The 18,773-nt window shown below is 34.3% G+C and overlaps 1 protein-coding gene across 1 annotated transcript in view; it reads left to right on the top strand.

The window, feature by feature from the left end:
- SUSD1 (sushi domain containing 1) overlaps positions 1-18,773 on the top strand; it is a 283,693-nt gene that overhangs the window by 114,406 nt on the left and 150,514 nt on the right. The window contains 1 exon segment of the mRNA XM_051961204.1: positions 15,962-16,141. Coding sequence (XP_051817164.1) covers positions 15,962-16,141 — 180 coding nt within the window.

Genomic DNA, 18,773 nt, shown 5'->3' with positions numbered 1-18,773 from the left:
CCACTCCATCACCCCTATCTTGGCATCTGAAATGCTGTGATCCTGTCTGTTTCCATTTTTAGATATATATATATTTGTTAACAATGAATGTTCCTGCCTGAAATGGAAATTTTTTTTCTTCCTTCTCTAATTGAGCCTTTCCTATGAATATGATCTGAAGGAACCATACCGTTAATCAACAGTCATTAAAATGAGTAAAATTCATGTAAGACTTGAGAATAATTTGCGAAAAGTCAGAAAGTAATTTCTTTCCCTTTCTGTTGCCTTAAGGGGAAGTGGACTTTTTTTGTATTAATAACCTCATTAGCACTGTTGCCTTGGTTAATAAATTACTCTGGAGGATGTGCTTTCTGGCAAATTACCACCTTCCCCCTATTTTCTCATGATAATTACAATAAAATCTCCTTTATTCTTATTGCCAACTATTGAGATACTGGATGAAGAAAAAAGTTAGCTTTTGTGTTGGATATAATTAAATGCAAAAGTGATTCTAAAGTAAAGATTTATCTATATGGCCTAACCTAAGACATTCAGTAAAATGGTAGAAGCTTTAAAATAATATCTTTTCATCTTAAGTTTCTCTCAAATAAAATTAGGAACAAATAATAATGAGTTTGATGAGACAGAATGACAATGACTAGAGATCTGTCTGGCTGTGAAGTCAGGGAGATTTATCTGGATTCAGCCTAGCTTCTGATGAAAGTTATTGACTATATAACCAACCCTCTCTCCTCCCTCATAGCAACTCTTTAAAACACAAATTACAAATGAATTGCCCAAGTTTCTAATCTAGGAGTTCTCAAAATGCTTGAATTCACAAATCTGCACTATAAAAAAATTTCTTCCACATTATAATATTAAGCTGTACTGCTTGTAATTTCTAGGGACATCTTTTTTCCTTCTTCATAAATGAGAATGACATTTGCATTTCTTCCATTTTCAAGGTATACTGTTATTCACTGTTTTTCAAAACCATTGTCTAGTGGCTATGTAATAACTCCCCTCTCCCCCAATAAATAAGGAACATATATTCGAGTAGAATCTCCAGGAATCACAGGTACAGAATAGTAATAGTAAATGCTTTAAGTTAGCCTACACTGAGATGAATTTGCATCTCAATATCTTTATTCAGTTACAAAAAACAGTTATTTCAATTGTCCACATGTGCAATAGATGGCAGAAAATGAATTGTAAAAGAATATATATATATTTATATTTATATCTGGATATTATTCATATATGTATACATATATTATATATATAATATACATATATAGAAAGATATCTATATCTATATCTATATATCTGTATGATTGTTTCTGTTTAGATTCCCTATGATCAAGATGAGAACAATGATTTTTTTCTTAATTAAATTTTTCTTTCAATCAACAAAAAATGGGGAGAATTCTGGGAAGATGGTGAGTCAGGTCAGAAAATTCCAAGCTCTCCAGATTTCCCCCACAAAGAAATCAAAATTTCACCTCAGGGCTAACATAGACCCTTGAAAAACAAAGAAGACTTGGGCCAATGCAGGGTTCCTTCTTGGACAACCCTAAGAAAGACCCCAGGACTGAGGTAAATATTTCCAGGCTAACTCCACAGAAACAGCAAACTGAGAGCCTGGGACTAGTTGGGTTCAGTGGTAACCTGCAGGAACTTTCATCTCCTAGACAGTGTGGAGAGTTGGGGGTCTAAGTTGAGGAGAACCTAAAGAACCATTGCTGATAAGGCCCTGACTGTGCTGCTGGCTCTGGACAAGAAGGAACTAACCCAAGAAGCAGTGGAGTAGGGAAGCTACTGACTTGAGCACTTGAATGAGGGTAGAGTTTTTTGTATGGGGTTCCAGGTCAGAGGGAAGAGCTGAAGTTAAGCCTAAAATACCTCCCTCTTCCCTAGGATTAGAGATGGTTTTAAAAACTGATTTTAAAAAATGAGTAGGCAAAGAAGAAAGAACTCAACTGTAGAAATTTACTATGGAAACAGAGAAGACTCAAAGGAGGATATCAAAGTAAAACAAACAAACAAAAAAATTCTCACCTTTCTCAAAGAGCAATGTTAAATGGCTACGGGCTCAAAAAGAATTTATAGAATAATTCAAAAAAGACTTTTAAAAATCAGATTAGAGAGATTGAGGAAACACATAAAAAATAAGATAAATTCAGCAAAAACAAGAAGATTATGAAAAGAAAATCAATTAATTAGAAAAGGAGATCCAGAATCTTACAGTAGAAAATAACTATGAAAATTAGAGTTGAACAAGGAGAAGCCAGTGAAATTACAAGAGACCATGAAATAACAAAACTAAATATAAAGAGTGAAAAAATAGAAGAGAATGTGAAACATAAGAAAAACAACAGATCTGGAGAACAGATCAAGAAGAGAAAGCATAGGAATAATTGGATTAACTGAAAACTGTGACAAAAAAAGAATCTTGACACATATGCAAAAAGTAATCAAAGAAAATTGTCTTGAAGTGATAGAACAAGAGGAGAAAGTAGAAACAGGAAAAAAAAAACTACTGATCACCTCAAAGAAATCTAGGAAAGAAAACATATAAATATCATTGCTAAATATTAAAACCTCCAGATCAAAGAGAAAATTGTACAAGCAACAACAGCAATGACAACAAAATACCCCAATGTAAATGTGCTGGAACTACAATAAGAATTGTACAGGATTTATCAGTAGCTACAATAAAAGACTAGAATATTATATAATCAACAATAAAAAGAACTAGAGTTGCGGTCAAAAAATATTGTATCCAGTAAAATTAAGTAAAATATTGAATGAAAAAAAGAACATTCAACAAGCTGTAAGACGTTCAGGATTTTGTCTCAAACAAACCTGAGCTCAATAGAAAATTTAACACATAATAGCCAACATCAAAGAATACTTTTAAGAGACTCAATACAGACAAATTGTTTATGTTTTATACACAGAAATGTAAATCATATGTCTAAAATTGACATTAGTGATCGGGTGGTCCAAAACAAAGATTGGGGTAAAGCTGAATATGCTGTGACTAAAAAGTAAAACTATCTAGGAAAAGCCAAAAGTAGTAACTATGCTATACAGATGAACTACAAGGGCAAGAATTATCACAGAGGAATTAGATAGGGGAGATATATACATACACATACACATAAATGTGTATATTCTTTGTCAGGAGGTGGGTAGCATGTTTTGTCATGAATCCTTTGGAATCATAGTTGTTCATTTCACTGATCAGAGTTTTTAAGTCTTTCAGAGTTATTTACTTCACAATATTGTTATTATTGGATAAATTCTCCCCTTGGCTTCAATAACTTCATTTTGTATTAGTTCATACAAATCTTCCCAAATTTCTCCGAAACCATTCCTTTTGTCATTAAGAAATAATTAAGAAAATTAAGAAACCAAGAGTATTAGGTTATTTCATGTAAAAGAACTTGGAGAACAATTCTATTTTTTTCCTTACATCAACATTGGCAATATGATGGCAATCTAAAATCAGGTCATTGCCACCAGAAATTAGAGTAAGTTTAGCCTTAAAGAGTGCAAATATTAATCAAAAGGGATTATGGGAGGAAAAATAGAACTTGTCTAGTACATCACTACATATTACATGAATTTATTTCCTATCAAATATCTAGCAAATTGTGACCTGGTGACTGAAATAATATATTAGAATCTTATATTTTTCATAAAATAATAGATGGCAAATCCTCATACTACTAATATAACCCCCCCCCCAATATCCTTGAGAATTCAACAAATAAAACTGTAGCATTATAACTGATGGAAATTCTACACATTAGCACTTAGACATGATAATAACAAATGCTGAAGAACAGTGTTTTTAGTAGATATTTTCTTACCAAATACTGATAATATACTTGGAATAGAATTTCATAATACACAGGCTTGGCAAGAGAAGTCAAATCCATGAGAGAATAGCATGAGGTGCATATCATCTCTAAAATCCTATCTGCTACTGAAGTATGAATGATCCTTTTATTGAGTCTATAAAAGATGAATTTAGATTAGATTTCTAATACTTTGTCTTGAGTTCTAAAAGGAGTTATCTACCTGTGCAACACAACACAGAATGTTATATATAAAATAAAATTATGATAGTAATTTGTCCCAGGGAAAGTTTCTATCTGAACTCCTTTGAAAAAGATGAGATTGAGATAAATAACAATAATAGTAACTACTACTTATACAAAAGTATAAGTAGTATACTTATCATTCAATATCACTATTAGTGATATCACTAAATAATATAATTTATATCTTCTTTATAAATGAAGAAACTGATGTTGAGAGAGGCAAAGAGACTTGTCAGAGATCAGACAACAATGAAAGGACAGATTAGGATAAGAATCTGGGTCTCCTGAATCCTAATCCATAATACTCATAGGAATCAAACAAAAGAATATCAAATATCAGTGTTATTAAACAGCTAGATGGCTCAATGGATAGAACACTGTACCTATCTGGAGTCAGGAAGACTCATCTTGAGTTCAAATTTAGTTTCAGATATTTTCTAGCTGTGTAACCCCAGCCAGATCAATTTATTCTGTTTACCTCAGTTTCCTTATATGTGAAATGAGTTGGAGAAGGAAATGGCAAACCACTTCAATATCTTTGCCAAGAAAACGTCAAATAAGGTCACAAAAAGTTGGACACAATTGAAAATGACTAAACAACATTAACAACAAACCAATGCACAACCAACATTATACTAGTGACTGCAGAAGACATAGGGGACACAAAAAATGTATAATTTAATTATGGACAAAGATTTATACCCATAAAATTATTCGATAATAATAAAAGACAGTACAAATGTATGTTAGAGTATTGATTTGTGTGATTCAGGCTTTAGATTGAATTTTGAGTTAGCCTATTACTAAAAAAAAAAAAGCTCCAGATGATTTATTTTATATATCAATAACTTCACTTGATTTGTGATTTCATTGATGTAGATATTTTCTCCAAAAATGCAAATTGTGATCCACTTGTATTCTCTCATTCTGGGAAACTTTTGTTCATGTCCTCCTCTAAATCCTTGATAAGGGGGGTCCAAACAGTATTTTAAGAACTTCCTCCTACTTCTTTTGACATTGTATGAATTTTCACCTTTTCCAGTTACAAATTTTGGGTAACAGTTTTTGTGCCACTTCACTTGCTCAATTCTTTATTGCTAATGTGAGGTCAAGCCCTGCCTTAGACATATATTGCCTTTGTGACTTTGGCCAAAACCCTTAACATATCAGCATATATCAGAAACTTTTTCTACTTGCAATCTTTTTTGACCTGAGAAATATTTACATGATCCAGTTATATAAAATAGGTATACAAATCAAACATTTACCAATAATAAGTCATAATTTCATAATCCTCACAATCAGTTATAAGATCCTATATGTGTTTGTTGGTCTTGAGGTAATTCTAACAATATATAAATGGCTACCTGCATTAATAATGAGATTATCCCACCTGGAAGTTCCCTGAACTAATGAAATAATGGGTCCTGTATTCATCCTACTCATTCAGTACAGTTTTGAATGGCATATTATTAAGCTAGAATGAAAACTACAAATCCCACTTTCAATAAAAAAAATTTTTCAGATTCTCCTTAATGCTAAAGCCTTCCTTCTCTTAATTTTCCCTTTTTTCTCTAAATCATATTTAGACAGAGTTTTTTTTTTTTTGTTTTTTTTTTTTTGCATGTTTTCTTTTCTATTAGGCTGTGAAGTCTTTGGGAATTGGAACTGTCTTTTAAATTTCTTTGTATTCCTATTGCTTAGAATCGTGTCTGGCATTTGTTATTGTTCAGTGATCCAGTATTATCTGGCTGTAAGCAACCCCATTGACTTTATCCATGGAGTTTTCTTGGCAAAGACATTGCAATGGTTTGCTATTTCCTTCTCCAGTGTGCCCCCATTTTGCAGTTGAGAAACTGGTTTGAATAGGGATTAAGTGACTTGCCCAGAGTCACACAATTAGTAAGTGTTGGAGGCTGGATTTGAACTTAGGTCTTTTTGACAACAGGTCTGATGTTTTATCTACTACACTGTCTAGCTGCTCCTGCCTGGCACATAGTAGGTTTAATAAATGTTTATTGACTGGCTGACAGCACTCTGGTAGGCATTATTTCTGTTCTCAAAGGATTTATAATTTAATAGAGACAGCGGAGATAAAAAACATCAAAATGGAATCCAAATGAAATCAGGAATATTGTTATGGAAGTAAAAAAAGTGCTATGGAATTGTATGAATGCAAAATACTTCTGACTGGAGGGATATCCAGGTAGGTTCATAGAGAAAGTAGCATTGGAACTTGGCCTGAATTATGGCAAACATATCAACAAGCCTAGGTAAAGAAAAGGAATTTCCAGGAATGCAGAATATTGTGAGGGAGTAAGGGTTGGAAAGAATGGAAAAGGATGGAATGATTTTGTAGGATTGTTGTGTCCTGCTTTCTAAAGCCCCCAAGTTGGAGTGACAAAACATACCATTGCTTTCTAGAGCCCCCACACCAGGGTGATTAAAATATACCTTCCTAGTAGAGAAGTGATGAGGCAGAACTCCCGAGGATGGTGGAAAAATGGAGTCTGTTTATTTCAAGGGCTTTCCCCTTTTTATAATGTAACAAAAACAACTCTGATTGAAATTGAACTCCACACAGGTTGTCACTGTCCCCTGACTTCTCAGGAAAGCCAAGAGCCCTTAGGGGAGATGGGGAGCTGAACCAGACATTGTTAGCAGATTCCCGCGGGGCTGAAGGGTCTTGAACCTCACCCAGAGTTTCCTGACTGACTGTGACCCTCTACATAGGATGACATAAAATCTCATTAAACTTGATTGTGTGAGTGGAATAGTTTGTGATGATTGGAAAGGAAGATTATTCAGGGCAGAAAGGTCAAGATCAAGAGCCCAGGTTTCAGCTATTTTCAAAATTGTTATTTTGGTATTTATTTTCTAAAATATTCTGCAGTTCATCCTTATAGTAGGGAAACATTTCTATTATTCAATTTGTGTTTCAGTAATAATTGGTAAATATATTTGAATGAAGAATGGATGAATAAACTGATAAGCTAGTTTAAGGCTATAACAACTGACAATTCTTGCCTCATTAGACCAGAATGAATGAAAGGCAAACATTTTAGTGTTTGTAGAACCAATCCAGAGCCCTCAAAGTTGGTGCTACCTGATAATGTTTCACTAGTTGTCACAGCCATTCTCCTATCATCAATTAAATTTCTCTTCTGTTATATATGGATTATCAGTTATTGTTGGCAAAGATGATGATTAGCATTCACAATAATGTGTGAGCTAAGAATGTATTATATGTTTGGGTTTTTAAGCCATCAAGGTAATGTTTTTTAGAGATGTTTACATGAAAATAGTTCAGACAACTAATAAAAATTCTGATCTAGGTCCATGATTGGTTGATATGTTCATGATACAGACTGAACTTCTAGACTTTGACTCTAAAATATGATTAACCAAGATCTTTGCATTTACCAATGTGGTTAGGAGGAATACATAGTGTCATTTGGCATTTCTTCTTTTGGTAATGGTTTATTATTTTTAAAATAATAATGATAGATGGCATATATGTAGCACTTTAAGATTATATTATCTTATTTGATCTTCCTAATAAGTCTGTGAAGCAGGTGCTATTATTATCCCTGTTTTACAATTGAAGAAATTGTAACTGAGAACAGTTAAATGATTAAGTCATTTAACTTAAGCTAGCAGATATCTGAGAGAGGATTTGAACTTTCTAACATTCACTGTGCCAACTAGGTGCCAGATGACACAACAGTCTGTAAGTCAAATGCCTCTCATGTCTCTTGGTTGAATGGTTTGGTGGATGACTTTTAGTAATAAAAAGAGCAATGAAATTGCTTTTTGTTCATGCACAAAATCACAGAATTTCATTGGCTTTCTGGTACAATCCCAATCCCCCAAGTAATGCCTGTGACAACATACACAGCTAGCTGGAAACATTCAGAAAAAGAAATGGTGGCATTGGCAGGAAGATAATTCTTGTATTATGAGTCAATCATGGCAGAACAAAACTGTGAGGAATTTCCAATATTCAACCCAAACCCTTGGATGTCCACAGAATATCATAGAGTCAAAACCCTGTCAGTCTTGAGAAAGAAACTCCAGCTTTATTAGAAGATTCATTTTTCAATGTGGACTAGTTTCTGATCTGGAGAGACTTAGTGAAGGGCAGGATAAAAGAGGTGGAGAGAACATCAGGTGGGAGCTTTTTAATGGACAGTAAACTTGTAGAATTTTTTAAAAAGTGATTTAGGCCTCCCTTTAATTTTCCCTAGAATTATCACAGGAATCCTCAAATTTCTATGACTAGCCCACATGAATCTCTCACATACTTGGAATATGGAAGATATTTGTTAAGATCCCCAAGCTCAAATTAGCCATGCTTAGTAATTCTTGAGAAAGGCTACTTGCAGCTTTTATCTTTTTGGCATATATGGAATATTAGTTGCATGTTCAGAGATACCTGATATATGGAGGTTGCTCCTGCTTTGATACTAAATGCTCACAGCCTTATGGTTTATTTATTTCACTGTTGGCTGCTTTCCTCATTACTCTATTTGTCGAATCAGGGAAAATGATACATTTCCAATCAACCAAATAATAAATATTTACTAAGCATATCCTACTACTGTTGGGATATAGTAGACATGTTTGATTGGAAAGGGATAGAGAAAGTTAAGAAAGGTAGGAAGTAGTAGGAAATAGGACTGGAAAAGTGGGTTGAAATTAGAATATGTATAATAGGGCCTTGAATTTCAAACTAAGGAAGCAATAAGGAAATACCAAATGTTTTGAACTCTATGATGGCATAAAAATGGTGAATTAGTGAAAAGGGTGTTAGTTGTATTTGGAGCCAGAAATCCTGGGTTCAAATCCCAACTCATTGACTTACTGACTGTGTATGCTTGGGCAAAACAATCTCACTGGGCTTCAATTTCCTCATCTTGAATTGATGAGGGATTGGATTAAATAATCTCTGAATTCTCTCCCACTCTAGAGTTATGTTCCCATAATCTGGCAGTAGTCAAAAAAGATAGAGATAGATAAAAGGAAGATCATTAGTGATCAAGTCTTGAATTAGAGTTGTGATAATGCAAATAAAAATTAGAGGAAGGAAAGAGAGTAAACCTTTATAGAGCACCTACCCTGTGGCAGGCATTGTGCCAAGTGCTTTAAAATTTTTTATTTTATAAATATCTGCTTGTTTGAGCCTTAAAACATTGCAAGACAGGTGCTATTATGATCCCCAGACTGAGTTAGACAAAGGTTAAATGATTTTCTCAGTCATACAGCTAGAAAATTTCTGAGACAGAATTTTCACTCAGTGAAGGCTCAGAGATCAATCCACTATATCACCAGCTGCTAATAAATTAAGTGACATTCTGAAGAAACAATTAAATAGGATTGGATGTGAATGGGGAGAAGGAGAAAAAAAAGTCAAATTGATTTCTAGGTTTCAATTCTTTGGCACAAGGGATATCTCTCTGGGAGGGGAAAGATACATTGAGTAATGTAGTAGTATATCAGCTACATTATATAAAATATATTGCCTTCTCTTTGAAATTCAAACACTACTTGTGAACCCTGGCAAGTCACTTAACCTGTGTTTGTCTTAATCCATTGGAGAAAGAATATAAGGCATCTCTTTTAAGACCCAGGAAAAGAGTAACCTCTTTTAAGAACTGCAGACTACTAATAACCATATGAAAAAATACTCCAAATCACTAATAACAAAAGAATGCAAATGAAAAAAATTCTGAGTTTTACTTTATACATAGCAAATTGCCAAAGATGACTAAAGATAGGAGTAGTCAGTGTTGGAGGGGCTTTGGGAAGAGAAGCAATGTAAGACATTGTTGATGGAACGATGAATTGTAATTATTTTGTAAAGCAATTTGGAATTATGCAAAAAAACTAAAAATGACTGGAATAGCCAGATCCTTTGATCCAAATATCCTACTGCTATGTATATATCCCAAAGAGATCAAATAAAAAAGAAAGAATTTATTAAAATATCCATAGCAGAACTTTTTATGGTAACCCAAAAAAACCAACCAAACAAACAAACAAAAAAAAACCCCCAGAAACCAGAGAGGTTTTCATCGATACGGGAATGGCTAAATATATTGTATAAATGGAAATGGAAACAGCAAAAACCTAAAACTGAACACTGTGCTCTAATAACTAAACTTGGCCTTGGAGAAAATTTGAGAAAATGAACATTCTTACTCTTTTTAAGTATGAGTAGGACTTTCAGGTGTAAAATTCTACCTAATTCTTTATGTGAATGTGAATGTGAATGAAGATAACCTGTTTGCAAAGTTGATTACCATCAAGACCGATTGTTGATTGACACCATTTTCAGTCTCTTAAGAAAAAAAAAAAACCTCATTTGTAATGCCATCTTCATTTCTTGAAACATAACTCCTTCTTCCCTTACCCCCCCCCCCCAAAAACACACACACACACACACACACACACACACACACACTACATCAATACAAGGGACAATAAATGCAATATTCCATACCTAGAGTTGAAAAGACCTGGCTCACATTCCTCCTCTGGTTATCCTGAGTGTGTGACCTTAAACAAGTTACTTAATCTCTCAGGGTCATAGATAACTCTCTGAGACTATAAATTGCGAAGAAATCTGCACTAAGAAAGAAAATTCTTTACTGAGAAGGTGCTTATACCTATGAAATTATAGGTCCAGATATATATATATATAATTACCACAAAAGCATATATATATTTATCATAAAAGCATTTACTAGCATGGTTAAACTGTGTGGAGCTCAGTAAAAAATTTTTTAAAAATTAAATATAATTTTTGCTTCAATAATCCACTCAATAGGAAGTATCTTTACAGCAGAATTTAGAGTTACTTCCTAGTGGATAATGGAGAAACATAGAAAATTATGCTAATGTATCATATTAAAATAGATATTATTATCTTGAATCCTGCAAATTAAATACTTTTTTCCCCATTGACCTTCAATACAAAATTATTAAAATGTGTATCTAATGAAAAAACCTTGGTCCTAAAAAATGTTTCTTGTTCTGGAATTATCTTTAACTCTCCCAAAGAAGGGACTTTTTATTCCTGTGACAAATCATATGGCATAACAATTAAAATTATTGATATCACCTTCATTTCTCAGTATATTTCTCCCTTTTCCTTCCCCAGATAGTTATCTCTTGTAACATTTTTTTTAGAGCAAGAAAGGATAAAAGGAATTCAACTCAACTTTTCAGCTGAGTCTGACAGTATATGCAAAGAAGGGAGGAAGGTATATTTTTCTTCTTTCTTCTTCAGAGATAAAGTGGTTTATCTTGGTGGGACTAGTTGAAATAATCTCATTTAGCTGGACATCTAGATTTAGACTGACCCCTATTGTTGGCTCAAAACCACTTCCAGTAAGTGGTCTCATCTAGGCCTGGGGGAGTGATAGCTTTGAGGGAATCTCATTCGATTGAAACTTCTGTCTCAGATTTCCTTATAAAAATGGCAATTTTAAGCTCAGTCCTTGCAAAGGACCTAATGTGCCATCCATGGCATAGCAGCAATCTCTGCCCGCTGAAATGATAGTCTATTTCAGTGTTACCTTCTCTTTACCTCACCTGTTTCCCTAACGAGACTTTATACCTCTCTGTCAGGATTTCTCTACTAGAAACTTTACTTCTCTGTCAGACCTTGCCACTAAGGAATTCAGTCTTTCTATTCATGCATAGCAAAGGCTGATTTCCCAATGCTAATAATAAACTTCTTTTTATCAGTCTAGCTTTTCAGGCTTGCAAATTCCTTTATGAAGGACTTCTGAGCCGCCAAAAGGCGGTTCCCACAACTCCCTATCCTGTGTCAAATCCTAAAAGGGATTTAGGAGAGCCAAACTTCTTCATTTGGTTCCCTGAACCCTGAACCTGCCACTAACCTCATCATCTAACTCCCTAACCACCAGGAACTCTAATTTCATCATTTTGGTTCCCTGAATCTAATCTCATCAATTACAGTATCATATTCTTCAATTTCACTTGTTTTTTTTCCCCATTTATATACTTGTAGTCATTGTATTTATTATTTTCCTGTTTCTATTTACTTCATTTTGATTTAGGCCATATACTGTACTTCTTGTAGTTTATATTCATAGTTCCTTATGGTTCAATAATATATTCATATACATTTTGTTTAACCATTTCCCAAACAATGAGCATTTCCCTTGTTTCAGGTCCTTGACATTATAAGAAGTGATATAACAAATATTTGGTGCATATGAGATTTCACTTTCTTTGACATCCTTGATATTCTGTAATGGAATCTCTAGGTAATTTTAATTAACTTTCTTAGTATAATTCCAAACTGGATTCCAAAACTGCCAATTCACAACTCTATCAACAGTAGAGCCTGTCTTTTGAGAATGATATAACCATTTTAACATGTGATGCCATTTAGGGAGTTAGATATACACATTTTATTTGCAAAGTTGAGAAAGACAAAATTAAAGCTGTCAACATACCTTTTGTTGCTGTTGAGTCATTTTAGTCATGTCTGACTTCAGTATCCCATCTGGGATTTTTTTGGCAAAGATACTGCAGTGATTTGCCATTTTCCTTCTCTAGCTTATTTTATAGATAAGGAAACTGAGGCAAACAGATTAAGTGACTTGCCCAGAATCACATAGTTCCTGAACACCTAGCTGCTACCGCACCAGCAAATAGTAACTAGGTTCATGAAAAGTTGTGTATAACCTGAGTTTTATAATGTGACTTATATTTTCCCTTTGATTTCATTATAAAAGGCCATTAGATGTTGTAATCTAAATTTCCCATTTACTGTATTTTCTTTTTAACATTTTAATTTGTTCAATTAAGCATATCCTTTTCTCTCTCCCACTTCTTCCTTAAGGTTGAAAAAAAAAAGAAAGAAAAGAAAATTTGTTATATTAAATTCCAATTGATTTCTAATTGCCAGTGGAGCTAAATATTTGTTCCAGTCACTCTGTTTTTCTATCCTTTGTGCAGAAATTCCTGGTCTATAAACACATACACTCACATACATATTATGTAATTAGTACTTGACTTGGAATCAGAAGGTCTGGGTTCCTAACATGGTTCTGCCACTACAGACTTTGTGACCTTGCAAGTTATTTAGCTTGTGGACTTGCTCTTTTCTCTGTATAAGGAGATTGGACTAACTGTAAGTATCCTATATTTTTCATAATTCCATGTGGGCAGCTAGATGGCCTGACCTGGAATCAGGAGGACCAATATTCAAATCCAGCCTCAGACATATCCTAGCTGTATGATCCTAGATAAGCCATTGAATTCTGTTTACCTCAGTTTCTTCATCTTTAAAATGAGCTGCAGAAGGAAATGGTAAACCACTCTAATATCTTTTTCAAGAGAACCCCAAAAAAAGGTCACAAGAGTCAGGCACAACTGAAAATGATTAATAACTCTATTACTTTGACGTAAATGCATCAGAGAAAATATATTTAAAGCAATTCAACCAATTTTTGGTAATTCTCTAATTGATCTGTTTCATCAATTTGGACTTCTATGTCCTGTGTTTTCTTAAAGCAAGATATTAATAATCTTATTTGCAAAGAAAAACTGGAAACAGTTAACAAAAATATCTAACATGTTTCTGATAAAACTTGTGTTTTGTTCCTTTCATTTAGATAATCAGTAAATTTGAATTTCTTATATAGTGACTTCCAGGAAGTACAATGTAATAGAAAAGGCTTAAGTGTCTTCATCTATAAGATAAGGGGACTACTGTGATCCTAAAGCCTCTTCCAGCTGACACTTTGTAGAATTACTCATGGGGCCCTAGAAGGCTGGATTTCAGGCCTGACTTTGCCATTTCCTCTTTTGGGGGACCTTAAATCATTGGATCTCCCATAGTTTCTTCACATGCAAAATGGTAAAAATGGTTGCAGTTTCACCCAGGGTTCCTTTTAGATTTAGACTTAGAGAGGACTGGAGACTATTTCAAGCCTCAGACTTTCCACATGAGGACAGGGTAACCAAGGGAGGTTTAAAGGCTTGTTCAGTGTCTCATTTGCATAAGGACATGCAGAGAAATGCTAAAACATCAGCATAAATATACAACACAAAAACATATTTACATATACACACATCTGCATATATGTATATTGGTATATACACACGTATGTATACATGTAAACATTCACACACACACATATATATATATAAATGACATATGTACTTTAAAATTTAATCTGTATTAACATTTTCTCTATCACTTTTTAAAGTCTAGACAGTTAACTAAATAATAAATCATCCTAATTTGTCATATTTACTGATTTCCAAGGTACATTTTCACATTGAAACTCAGGAGCAAGGTCCAGCATATCCTGGTATTTACAATAAATAGAATAAATGAATGAACAAGTATTCAATAAGCATTTGCTATGTACTAAGCTCTGGAAATGCAAATAGAAAAAGTGAGACAGGCTTTACTCTCACAAAGCCCTATTTTGAGAAAATCTAGAGACAGAAGGCCTCTAGTTACACAACATTATACATGAGCTTAACTTTAGTGCATTTGGAAAGGTAAAGAAGTGCCAAGGTTCTGAAACAGGAAGAAGAGGAAAGCCCAGTGATCCTCAAGGTGTATTTAAAGATCAGATGGCAGCAGCCTAGATTTGGAGAGTATAGTGAGCAAAATCTGAACCCATAGCTCTCTGTGTAACCAGGACTCTCCCACTATGTTAAACTAGTTGTTGTTATAAGGATTAAATAAGATCGTACCCTGATTAGGATGCTATAATTTTGTAAGCGTATATAAGTGTGAGCTATTTGTGAGCTATATAAATGTAAGAACAACTTCTCTAGGTTTCAGTTTCCTTATCTATTAAATGAAGGGATTGGATTAAATCTCTGTATGTGTGCATTTAAAACAGTGGTCTGGGAAGGCACTAAACCTTGGTTATGTATATAGATAAGTAAGAAACAGGAGTCTGGGCATGTGCCAAAACCCTGTTACATATATAAACATGTAGGATTGGGATACCAATGCATTGTTGATAGAGTTGTGAACTGATCCAATCATTTGGAGAACAGTTTGGAACTAGATCTATAGACTGGCTGTAAATCTAATCATACCTTTTGACCCAGCAATACAACTCTAGGTCTGTATCTCCAAAAGATGAAAGAAAAGAGAAAAAAGGATCTATTTGTATCAAAATATTCATAATAGCTCTTCTTGTGGTGGGAAAGAATTGGAAATAGAAGGGAGGTCCATTAATTGTGAAAAGGCTAAACAAGTTGTGGTATATGATTCTGATGGAGTGAGTAGAATGGATTGAAAAAACCTGGGAAGACTTAATGCAAACTTATACAAAATAAAGTGAGCAGAACCAGAACATTGTAGTGTATAGTATATTGTAGTACTGTAAGGATGACAACTGTGAACTCTGATCAAGGCAAAGATCAAGGCAAAATTCCAAAAGATCCATGATGAAAAATGCTATCAGAGCAAGAACTAGTGAATTTTAAATGCAGTGAAGCACACATTTTTATTCTATTTTTATTTTTTGTCTATGTCTTCACTTGCAACATGGCTTATGTGAAAATATGTTTTGCATGATTTCACATATATAATTGATATAAAATTTCTTGCTTTCTCAAGTTGGGAGGAAGGGTGGGAGTGAGGAGCTCAAAAAATTTACAAATTATTTAAAAACTTTTTTACATGTAATTGGGAAATAATGAAAAAATTAATTTAAATAATGAAAAAAACAACAGTTCTCCTGTTTTCCTTTTATTCACTTTCTCTTTTCATTAAAAGATAGATGCATTTATATATATATGCATATATGTTTATACTTATATCTAAATATGAAAATATGTATGTATTATTTCTATTGCAGAGATAAAATGCGGCAGCCCACCAGTGATCCAACATGCTATCGTTGTGGGGAACTACAGTTCTAATCTAGGAAGTATAGTATACTATACTTGTGTAGATGGCTTTGAGAGCATTGGAGGGAACCTTACCTCACTTTGCACAGCAGAAGGTATCTGGAAGAAAAACACCTTACATTGCACAGGTATAGACTGTGTCCTCTCTTTAGCATTTGGCATTATTAATTATCCCTTCCTCCCCAAAACTCTCTCCTTTAGGCTGTCAAGACCTTGCTTTTTCTAAGTTTTCCTCTTATCTGTCTGCTCGTTTTCAGGCTCCTTTCCTATTCATCTATGTCACTTCCACTAATTATGGGTAAGACTTTTTCCTGAACCTACTTCTTTCTTTTTTCCTTTTATGCTATCTCACTTAGCTTGCACAAGTTCAAATATTCTCATTCTCTGTCTCTGTCTTTCTGTCTCTCTCCCCTTCTTCTTCTCCTCCTTTCACAGCCAGATCCACATATACATTCATATACAAGCACACATATATGTCTATGTATGGAAATCCAGTCCTGGGTTCTCAGCTTCATTTATGCACTACCAATTGCCTATTCTATGTCTCAAACTGGATGTCCTATAGATGTCTCAAACTGAATCTCAAAAAAGAACTCATTATTTTGTCCCCACAACCATATTCTCTAATACATATAGAATTACTCATGAAATATACAGATTCTGCCTGAGTCATTCTGTAGAGAAGTAATGCAAATCTCATATAACATTATCCTCACAACAGTCTAGTGAAGGATGTGAAATGAGCAAAGAGGACAAATATTCATAGTTGGAGAGAGTGAGAAAAAGTAACTTGTAGAAGGACATATGGCCACGTAAGATCAGACCAACTGTCTCTACAGCCTATTTGGGCTGCTATATCAAGGGCTAGTTTGTGAGGGAGTATGGTAACCACCCTCTATGGCACTGACTTCAAAAGGTTAGGAATGTAGTTGAAACCTCCCTCATTTCTTCTATATCAGGATCATATCATAAATCAAGGCCAGAGGTAGAAAGAGTCTCCTGATTCCCACTCCAGAGCTTGAGTCCCTCTAAGTGCTCTCAGAATTCACTGGGAATCAAGCATTAGTCATGCTTTATATAAAACAAGAGGATCCACATGGGAGATAGTAGCATATTAATTAGATGATGCTTAGAAAGCACTTTGACGAACAAACATGTTATATAACTGCTAATTATAATTATCCCTATCAGCTTGGCTATCTTGAATAAAATTTGTGCCTGCAATAATTTCCATGGATTAATATAAGATGTTTCATTGAAAGAAAGAAGAAATAGCCACTCCACAGGCTGCAGTGATAGTTCTTGAGAAGAGCCTTAAGAAGACAGACAGGATTCAGAGTTAAATTGAAATTTAGCCAAGTCCATTATTGAGAATAATGATAAAAGTTATACTTTTGATTTACAATTTACAAAGTACTTTTCTCACAACAACCCCCATAGAGTATATAGTCAAATAAGATTGTATGCATATGTATAAATCATATGTAGTTTAAACTTATAATTCAAACTACAAGTATGATCGTAATGTGACTAGATTATATAACAATTAAGATCACACCCAGTTTACCAAGGAGGAGATTGAAACTCAAAATTTAATTGACAGTCTGGAAATTACACAGGCTGTAAGAATCAGAATTATGAATCAAAACCTTTCCCTCCTCTTGATATAATGCAGATTTTCTCTGGATGTGAGCGGTTTCTGGACATGTGGTCACATTAATTCTCATGGCTCTTTCTTTGAGCTCATCCTTATCCCTTCCTTCCTCTTTTCTCTTTTATTCCTTCTCTTTATCCTAAGTACTGCTTCATTTTTCAAATTTCATTTTTCAAAAACTGTCCTAAGCTATTCACATGTGCGCTTTTATTGTTTACATTTTCCTTCTTCCCCTTTTTCTTTCTATTCTTTTTATTCCTTTTACTTTTTAACCTTTTCTTGACCCTATTCTACTCATCTCTCTCTTTCTCTTTACATTTTATTTTTTAGTGCCAGACTAAGTTGAATTATTTATTTCTACTGACCTTGAGATGTATCTAGTTACTTAGTGGATGTCACTCAGACCCTTTTTCATTGATTCAGTAATGAAGATCCTTGCCTTGTCTGGGGCTCAAACTCCAGTCAAGAGCTAACATGTCAGTGTTTTGTTTTGTTTTGTTTTTTTGGTGGGGGGGAAGGGAAGTCAGGGGAATAGTGGTGGTGGTTTAAAGACCAGTTTGAACTGGAAACTCCAGACACCTGGAAATTGGGTAACAGCATCAGTTGTCTGGGAAAACCCAGGTGGAGACTTCGTGCTTGGTGAGCCAGTATACAGTACATCCAGATCAAAGAGGCTCGATTCTCTTTTGATAAGACTGTGCCTGGCTTTTATCCAATTGGACTAATTTGGTTCTTGATGTTTATGACTTTAGTTAATAATTATAAGATTGATGATTACCCTGTGCAGCTCCCTTCAGGATGACATCTTTGCTAGAACAGGAATCATTTAACCATTAAGTTTTCCCTTGTACCCTAACAACAGTAATATTTGTCCTGATCCCTGATTATGGAAGGGAAAAAAGAGGGAAAAGAAAGGAGGGAAGGAAGGAGGAAAGGGAAGGAAGGAAAGGGAGGAAAGGGAAGGAAGGAAAGGAAAGAAAGAGAAGGGAAGAGAAGAGAAAGAAGGAAGGGAATGAGGGAGGAAAGGAGGAAGGAAGGAAGGAAGGAAGAAGAAGGGGAGGGAGGAGGGAAGGAAGGAAAAGAGAGAGAGGGAAGAGGGAAGAAGG

This window comes from Antechinus flavipes, chromosome 1, assembly GCF_016432865.1.
Source record: "Antechinus flavipes isolate AdamAnt ecotype Samford, QLD, Australia chromosome 1, AdamAnt_v2, whole genome shotgun sequence".
In the NCBI taxonomy this organism is placed as follows: domain Eukaryota; kingdom Metazoa; phylum Chordata; class Mammalia; order Dasyuromorphia; family Dasyuridae; genus Antechinus; species Antechinus flavipes.
The sequence above is the reverse complement of the archived record's forward strand: the minus strand, read 5'-3'. Positions and strand labels throughout refer to the sequence as shown.